Here is an 8,868-nt window from a genome sequence, read left to right on the forward strand (position 1 = left end):
CCATATAAGCGGTTGATTAGGCTACTATATCCATGATCACTATAAGCGGTTTCCACTGTATTGTCATTTCCATGACGAAAGTGTTGACTGTTGTTGCCAATGCCCTCAGATCAGGAGTGCGTTCCTCACAAAATGAATAAGGTGTTGCCATCTCTCATGCACAGACAGTGGGCAATTACTGCAGTGCCTGATGAAAATTTGACTGTTTCAAAGAGTGCTGCTCGTTTTTTGTATGTAGGTAACAATATTTAACTATGTATATATTTTTCCTAATTGGTTCAACCGCCACCCGCCCAAATCTAATTAAAATATATTTTTTCGTCATGTCACCCGCCCGACCCGCGGTTTATCCGCGGACTCCGCGGTTGTGTCCGCAAACCGCGCATCTCTACTAGGCAATCATACCGTGCCCGGGGTCCGCCCGCTATTCAGACATCCCGCTATTCCGACATGTCACTATTTAGACATCCCGCTATTACGACATCCCTCTATCTAGACATGCCGGTAGTCCGACACTTTTTGATACCGCTATTCCGACACGTCTTTTTTTTTTTTTTTTTTTTTTTTTACAGCTGCGATACCCAGGGGCGTCTCTCTCTCTCTTTTCTTTTCAGCATGTCTATCACTGGTTTGATGAGGGAGTGATGTTCTTAATCTCAACAACTCAACTATCAAGCAAACAAAACTGACACATATGATAAACAAACAGAACTATGCTGCAGTTTGTTTGTCAAGTTAACCTGTGACCTTCAGCACCACGGACAGCGCCGCGGATGAGCCGCGGAGCTCCAGCTGTGAGCGTCTGGGCTCTGGGCTTATGGCCTGGGGCCTCATTTATCAAAACTGTAAGTAAGCAGTGTAAAACTGCTGCTACTAAATGTTTTGCTTAGGCCTATGGTGAAAAGACAGCCCAAAATATTTACACTTTTTTCAGATCTATCAAACTGTGCGTGCACAACTCTGCACCTCAACTTTGATAACTGGATCCAAGAATGGTGCGCAGTTGCGCACGTGAACACACCTCCGTCCCGGAATGCCTACACAACCATATGGTCAGCACGTGCATATTAATTAGCCATGTGCGCTCTGTGGAGCGACAACAAAGTGACAACGAAGACAACGGGCGGAGGGAGGGGGAAAGAAAGCGAGATACATGGCATCGGGCAATAAATCAGGCAAAAACCTCCCAAATCTCAACAAAAGGGAGCAGAAAAAAGAATAATCTTATGTAATCTGCCCCTTTATTCCAGACAATCTTTTTTTTCTTCTTTTACCTATGTTAAAACAATGTAAAGCAGCAGGATAAACTCAGGTGACAGAATAATAACAGTCTCAGCTCTGCAGATCAGTGTGCGCTGCTGCCTGTGTGTTTTTAAACTTGGAGGGTTTGTTTTTTCTTCTCTAATAGGCCTATGTATGTATTTGTGTATGAGAAACAGTGTCTCAGATGAAAAAATAAAAATAAATCAGAAGGACACTCTGACTATAACGTAATCAATCAATGTCGGAAAAGCGGAATGTTTGAAAAATAGTAAAGTGCCGCTTCTCCGACAATGAAAAAAAAAATGTCGGAATAGTGGGACGCTTAAAAAATAATGTTAATGCCGCTATTCCGACAATTAGAAGTCAATGTCGAAATAGCGGCATGTCTGAATAGCAGCATGTAACCACCGTGCCCAAGCACATTTGCCCCCTAAAGTCCGGGTTCTATTGCTAGTGTGAGTGCAAGTGTACCGTTCTTCAGTACGGTACACTTCCCTGGCCCGGTACGGGTGGAAGAGGTGTGCTTGAGCACCAGTGTTGTGCCTGAACGCGTTCAATGAACGATCGTTCATGAACTCGTTCATATTTTGGGCGAACGTGAACTGAACGCACTGTATTTCTGCCGGATGAACGTTGCTGTGAACGCGTTCATTCTGGCGTTTGTGAACGGCGCTCTTTCACAGTTTAACTTCGTTCAAAGTGTGCCAGTTTTCAATAGAGCCTTCCAGGCAAAAACCTGCCTAACACACCGTGAACAGGCCTTAATATGTAGCGGGAAAACACCTAATCTGGCAACACCAGCCACCACAGAGTCGCGCCGTTGCATGCGTCATCTTAATGCGAAGCATGGAGGCAGAAACGAATGATGGCTGCAGCACTACCTCGGACTCTGCCTGCGTCATGAGTACGGCATCTTTGTATGACTACTTAAAAGATTTTTATGAAAAAGTCAGTGATGATCCAGGTGGGAAAAATCTTACCTTTTTGTGTAAACTCTGTCCGCCGGGTTTCAAGAAGCAACTCCGTACATCAACAACATCAACAGCAAACCTGAAATGGCACATTGAACTAAAGCACCCGGCTAGCCTTTCAAGGTATGTGCAAGTGAATAAAAAATCAAAAGACACGGCAACGACAAGCCAAAACAGACCATCAACCACCCAAATCCCATTAACGGCGTACAGTAGCGGCTCCGTTGTCTTCATCTCCCAGCCGCAGCTGGACGACCTGGTTTTGCAGTATATTGTCGGAGACCTGCAGCCTTTGAGTAAGGTAGAAAGGCCAGCTTTCATTAACTTAATTAAGGGGTTGCAGCCATCAAAAAATGTGCCATCAAGAAAAAAAGTGCAGACACTGCTAAACAAGAAATTTGAAGAAAACATGTGTGAGCTTAAGACTAAACTCTCTGAGGTCGATGTTGTGTGCACAACAGCAGATTGCTGGTCAGTGTGAACAAGGCATTTATGGGCATCACTATCCACTGGCTAAACAAAACGGATGTTTCTAAGAGACACTCTGCAGTACTGGCATGCCGGCGGATTAAAGGAGCACATACACATGATGTGTTGGCAAAATTATTGTCAGATGTTAACAGAGAATTCAAAATCCACAACAAGGTTGTGTGTACAGTAACAGACAATGCTGCAAATTTTGTCAAGGCGTTCAACTGTTTTGGGATGGATATTGCTAATGAAGAGCCAGAGACAGTGGTCAACTTTGATGAAACTGAAAGTGAAGATGACAATGAACAAGAGTCAGCTTTTGCTGCTGCCAGTGAGAGCTCAGATGAAGAGGACCAGATGGAGCCTGAGCCTCTCTCAGATCTGGATCACCCGTCTCTCCCCCCTCACAGAAGGTGCATGGCTCACACCCTGAATCTAGTGACCAAAGATACAGAAAAGGTAACTGAACAACGCTACAAAACAATGTCAAGGGCTGTTTTTGCAAAAGCATCTGCTCTGTGGAACCGGGTTAAGCGAAGTCCGAAGGCTTCTGATGCTGTGGAGGAAAAGATTGGGATCGGCTTTGTTGTTCCAAATGACACGAGATGGAACTCTGTATTTCTTGCCATGGAGCGACTGTCTCGCATTGCAACACTAACAACCAAGGCAGAGATGAATGTTGCTGAAGTTACCCCTGCAGATGATGCCACTCCCCTACATGACAGGCTGATCCTGCACACTGTGAGTGATGAGTTAGGCTTTCGTCGCTTCTCTCCACATGAAATCAACTTCATACACAAGTTTGTGGATGTAATGAGGCCTTTAGCACTTGCACTAAACATCCTCCAAGCAGAGAAGAGCATCTTTCTTGGCTACCTGGCTCCGACCATTGTGCAACTGCAATGTCATATGCATGACCTGTTGGATGAGAGCACAAAGTCCACAGCTGCAGAGGGTCTCATAACATGCCGTCCCCCAATAAAGAGCATCTTGCAGTCACTGAGCACAAGACTGGCAGGTACTCTGGAGAAGAGGGAGCACATACTGTCTGCTATGCTGGTGCCACGATTCAAGCTAGACTGGGTCCAAGATGAAGAGAAACGTGTGCAGTACAGGTTGATGCTGAAAAGAGAATTTCAAACCCTCAACTCTGATGACTCAGCTGCAAGAGACTCAGGTCAAGCCCAGTCCAGTGGTGAAAGTGACAAGAAAGATCCTGCAACTTCATTCTTTAAATTTAACAGAAAATCTCAGGTTTCTCGAAAAACTGAAGTGGACACCTATTTGGATGCCCCAACCACAGATGGGTTTGATGAATATATGCAGTTTCCAAAACTCAAAAGGCTGTTCATAAAACACAACACTGCACTGCCCTCAAGCGCTCCAGTAGAGAGGCTCTTCAGCATCGGTGGTCTAATATTCAGGTATGAACTGTGTAATAATAATAAGTACAGTAAATACCCAGCCTCAATCATAGTTCTGTCTTGGTTATATTATTCTAATGCTTATGCAGCTAATAGTAATTGTGATTGCCTTAGTACACAATTCCTTTTAATACAGATTACTGTTACCATTTTTGCCACAATAATGATGATGTCAAAATGTCTTGTTTCATCTCATTCAGACCCAGAAGAAACCGGCTAGGAGATGCCAACTTTGAGAAGCAGCTGATCTTGAATGCCAACAAAAAGATTTGAAGGTATATTAAATGAAGATGAGCATATTGGTGTGCAGAGGTGAAGTGCATAAAAATAACAGACCATATCTTGTTTTTACAGGAAGCAAGAAACAGCGGATCCACGAGAGAGACACCATACTCCAGTGACAGAGGATCTTCATTCAGGTAAGAGGTTTTAAGGCTGGGCAGAAAGTAAAGTAAACACTGTCCTTGGCACTGCACACTTTTGGACATTTTTTTTTATTTTCATTAATTGTTATTATTCTTGTAGTTATTTATGTGGACTGTAACCAGTGACAGATCTTCATCTTATTTTCACTCACACTGGACAGAAAGTAGTAGCACTGTCCATGTCCTTGGACTCTGACTGACTCTTTTTAAGTTATTGTTTGATTTTGTTTGTTTTTTGACTTATTTATTTGGGCTGCATATTGCACTTTTATGACCCAAGTTTTAGAACTTTTCTTTTTCTTTGGGCAAACAAGTCAGGAAAAAATACATTCACAAAAAATTGAAAAGTGACTTAATGAAAAAGTAAATAATGTTTAAATGTTTTGCACTTTGAATATTGCACTTTAAGGTACAACCTTAGTTTCTTACCTCCGCCTGGTTCCTACCTCAGATTGTGTTTGTGTTATGACACAGCTTCTGGACTTGTTAACTGTTGTTGTTAACAGTATACTGCAGTTTAGAATGGTCTCCTTGAGGGTTTTACTATTGTAAGTTGTAATTTGTTTGTAGAACCTGCCTGGTATATTTCTCCAGTATTGCTTTCTTTAGGTTCCTGGACTTAAAAGGAATTTGATGTGAATTGTTTCCAAATTTGGAAAATCATTAAAATGGAAAAACATTTGCACCTTAAGGACTACTGTCCTGTTTTTTTTTTTTTTTTTTTGATCAAAATTTTATTTAATTCCTCAAAACATTAGGAAAGAAAACAAAAAACATAGTGAATAATACAGGGCACAAGGGAGTGTGATAGATAAACGATAAACAGTACTAACAAACAAGACCACAGTAAAAAAAAAAAATAAAATAAAAAAGGGGAACAGAACCAGAGCAAAATTGTAAAAAGATGCTCTGATACCAGCAATAACAAATACTTCACAGACAAGACTCACATACACAAGAACAAAGACAACCACAGACAAACAAGACAAACAGGGCCTGTAGGGTTAGACAACCCTAGAATTTAGAGGAAGAGAGAGAGAGAAGAAAAAAAAAAAGGGATAAATATTAAATCAATTAATAATAATAATTATCATAGAAGCTATGACGCGTTAATTTTCTGAATATGCTCGATGGCCTTAGACCAGGTCAGAAGAGACTCAGATTTTGCTCCATTGATTCTGGCAGTAGATCTTTCTAGTAAACAAATATCAAAAAATAAGTTAATCCAAAGTTTATTTAGAGAGATAGCGGGTTCAAACCAATTTTTAATAATAGATTTTTTAGTTGCAGTTGAGGCTGCCATTAAGATCCGCTTCTCCTGAAAAGAAACATACACATTGGGGTTATAACCCAGTAAATAAAGAGCAGGACAGGTAGGAAGAGATTTACCAATGATTTTGCTAACAATATTATTTACATATTTCCAAAAAGAATTAATCAGGGGACAGTGCCAAAACATATGGAGGTAATCCCCTTTCAACGAGTTGGAACAGTTGGGGCAAGCATCATTATCTATCAAATTCAATTTAAATCTGCGTTCAGGGGTAAAATAAAATTTGTGAATGAATTTGAAATGGATTAACTGATGGGCTAAATTCTTTGATGATGAAAATAAATTAAACCATATTGTATGCCAGTCACAGACCAGATCAAGAGATTGTAAAAATTGTTCCCAGCCATATAAAACAGGAAGGGGTTTCAAACCAGTTGAAACAAGTTTGGTATAGATTCGGGAAACTAGTTTGGAGTTTGAGGAGAGCAGTGCTATTATTGGATGAGAGCCGAGAAAAACATCCCAAGGAACCCCATAAGTTTTTAAGGCAGTGCGGAGTTGGAGGTAAAAAAACCATGAGGAACCTGGGATGGAAAAAGAATTTTTAAGGTCTTGAAAGGATCGGAGGCCTTGGTCATCAAAGATGTCACCTAATACCTTGATCCCCTGTTTAGACCACTCGTGACAGGTAAAGGGCATTGACCCGGTTAATAAAGCATTATTGTGCCAGATGGGAGAGGAAGAGTGAAATTTACACGCAATAGACAAGTGCTTTTCAATGCAGTACCAGATAGATAATGTGTTAGATACGATAGAACCCATATGTGATTTAGCAGTTTTAAGTTTAACAAACGAAAAAGGCAAGTCCTGGATTCTGATTGGATATGTCATAGCGTTTTCTATAGCTCGCCAGGGTACTTCTGAAGTGGGATCCAACCAGACTTTAAGAGCTCTAAGTTGAAAAGACCAAAAGTAATGTTTAAAGTTTGGTAGAGCAAGACCGCCAAGTACTTTGGGACGGGAAAGAGTAGAAAGACTTATCCTAGCTCGTTTCCCCTTCCAGATAAAGTTTCTACATAAAGACTCCAGGTCTTTAAAAAAGTTGGTTGGTGGAGGAAGAGGGAGCATGGAAAATAAAAAAGTAATTCTAGGTAGAATATTCATTTTTATAGTAGAGATACGGCCAAACAGGCCACAGTTCAGGGATGACCAGGTATCAAAATCTTTCTTTACTTTTATTAAAGCAGAGTTAAAATTGTCTTTTATTATTTGAGAGATTGTTGGCCTTATAGTGATACCAAGATATGTAAAACCCTGAGGTTGTATGGATACTGGAAAATTTGACAGATTAAGATTTGTAGGTGTGAAGTGGAGGGGCATAAGGATGGACTTTGACCAATTGATTTTATAGCCGGAAAAGAAGCCAAACGTTTGGAAAAGGTTGAGAACGTTGGGTAAGGAGTTGGCGATGTCAGTTAGATACAAAAGAATGTCATCTGCATACAAAGAAATGTAATGAGATGTATTCATAATTTGGACAGGTGTGATGACATTGTTTTGTCTCAATGCAAGGGCTAATGGTTCCAGCGAGAGGGCAAATAGAGCAGGAGATAATGGGCAGCCCTGTCTGGTCCCTCTTGTCAAGAAGAAGTCACAAACACCAGGGTGACCAGTCTGGACACGTGCAGATGGGTCTGTGTATAGTGTTTGGACCATATGAATAAAATAGGGGCCGAAGCCAAAGCGTTTCAACACTGCCAATAAAAAACTCCACTCCACACGGTCAAAAGCCTTCTCCGCATCTAATGACAAAATTGCTGAAGGATGTTTCTCAGAAGCTGTATCTATTACATGTAATAAACGACGAATATTGTCTGAGGCCATCCGACCCTTCACAAAACCAGTTTGGTCAGGGTGGAGCAAAAAAGAAACAACAGAGTCTAACCTTCGTGATAAAACCTTGGCAAACAATTTGAAATCTGCATTCAAGATAGATAGGGGGCGGTAGCTAGCGCATTCGGCTGGGTCCTTACCTTTTTTCAACAGTAACGAGATGAGTGCATTCTTTTGGTCTCGGTGGAAAGAGCCAACATCTAAAGAGAAGTTAAACGAGTCAAAAACGATGGGGCCGATCAACTGCCACAAGGCTGAAAGTAATTCGGGGGGTATTCCATCTAAGCCTGGAGACTTTCCTTTTGGCATTGAGGCCAAGGCATTTTCAATCTCTTTTAAAGTAATCGGAGCTTCTAATAGAGAGAAATGTGAATCAGAGAGAGTAGGAAAATTTAAAGAGTCTAAAAAGGACTCCATTTCTTGGTGATCGTCTGGAGCTTCTGATGTATATAATCTAGAGTAATAACGTGTAAAAACATGATTAATATCAGAGGGAAGTGTGCACAATTCACCAGCGTCATTTTTAATACAATTAATAGAGGCTGTATGTTCTGATTGTTTTAATTTCAATGCCAGGAGCTTGCTTGGCCTTTCAGAATATTCATAGTATTTTTGTCTGGTTTTCAAATGCAGGAACTCAGCATGTGCAGTAGTAAGACACCTATGTTCCAGCCTAGCTGAAGTTAGAAGCCTTTGAGTGGCTTCTGTGAAGTTAATTTTCTGCTGGGCTTCAAGTAATGATATCTGTTTTTCAAGATTTTCGAGGGTCTCCCTGCGTTTTTTGCTCAGGTGAGATGAGAAAGACGTACAGACCCCCCTAATATGACATTTAGTTACTTCCCAGAGTATATGTGGGTTGACCGAAGATTGTTTATTGAGATGGAGAAAGTCCTTTAGACTTTGGGTGATATAAATTAAAAAATCCTTATTTTGAAGAAGCGTGGTATTGAAACGCCATCTCTTACATCTGATAGGTTCTGAAAAATGTTTAAGAGAAAAACTAATCGGGGAATGGTCGGAAAGGAGCATAGGCAGTATAGTAACCTGGGCATCATATTTCAGAAGCTTTGGAGAAATGAAAAAGAAATCAATACGGGAATAAGAAGAGTGGCGAGCAGAAAAATAGGTGTAATCCTTAGTAGAAGGAT

At 40.9% G+C, this 8,868-nt stretch overlaps 1 protein-coding gene across 1 annotated transcript; it reads left to right on the forward strand.

The window, feature by feature from the left end:
- The first annotated feature begins 1,798 nt into the window (after window positions 1-1,798).
- Window positions 1,799-4,419, forward strand: LOC146991356 (zinc finger BED domain-containing protein 4-like). The gene has a single exon (XM_085790163.1). It carries the CDS (start codon window positions 2,727-2,729, stop codon window positions 4,347-4,349), a length of 1,623 nt encoding a protein of 540 aa, XP_085646289.1. The 5' UTR covers window positions 1,799-2,726; the 3' UTR covers window positions 4,350-4,419.
- Window positions 4,420-8,868: the final 4,449 nt, after the last annotated feature.

Source organism: Trachurus japonicus, chromosome 1 (genome assembly GCF_045865225.1).
Source record: "Trachurus japonicus isolate A0001 chromosome 1, Traja_1.0".
Classification (NCBI taxonomy): Eukaryota; Metazoa; Chordata; class Actinopteri; order Carangiformes; family Carangidae; genus Trachurus; species Trachurus japonicus.

What these genes read in the sequence shown, in the direction of transcription:
- LOC146991356 (XM_085790163.1), top strand. Translation starts at nt 2,727, where the DNA reads ATGGGCATCACTATCCACTGGCTAAACAAAACGGATGTTTCTAAGAGA.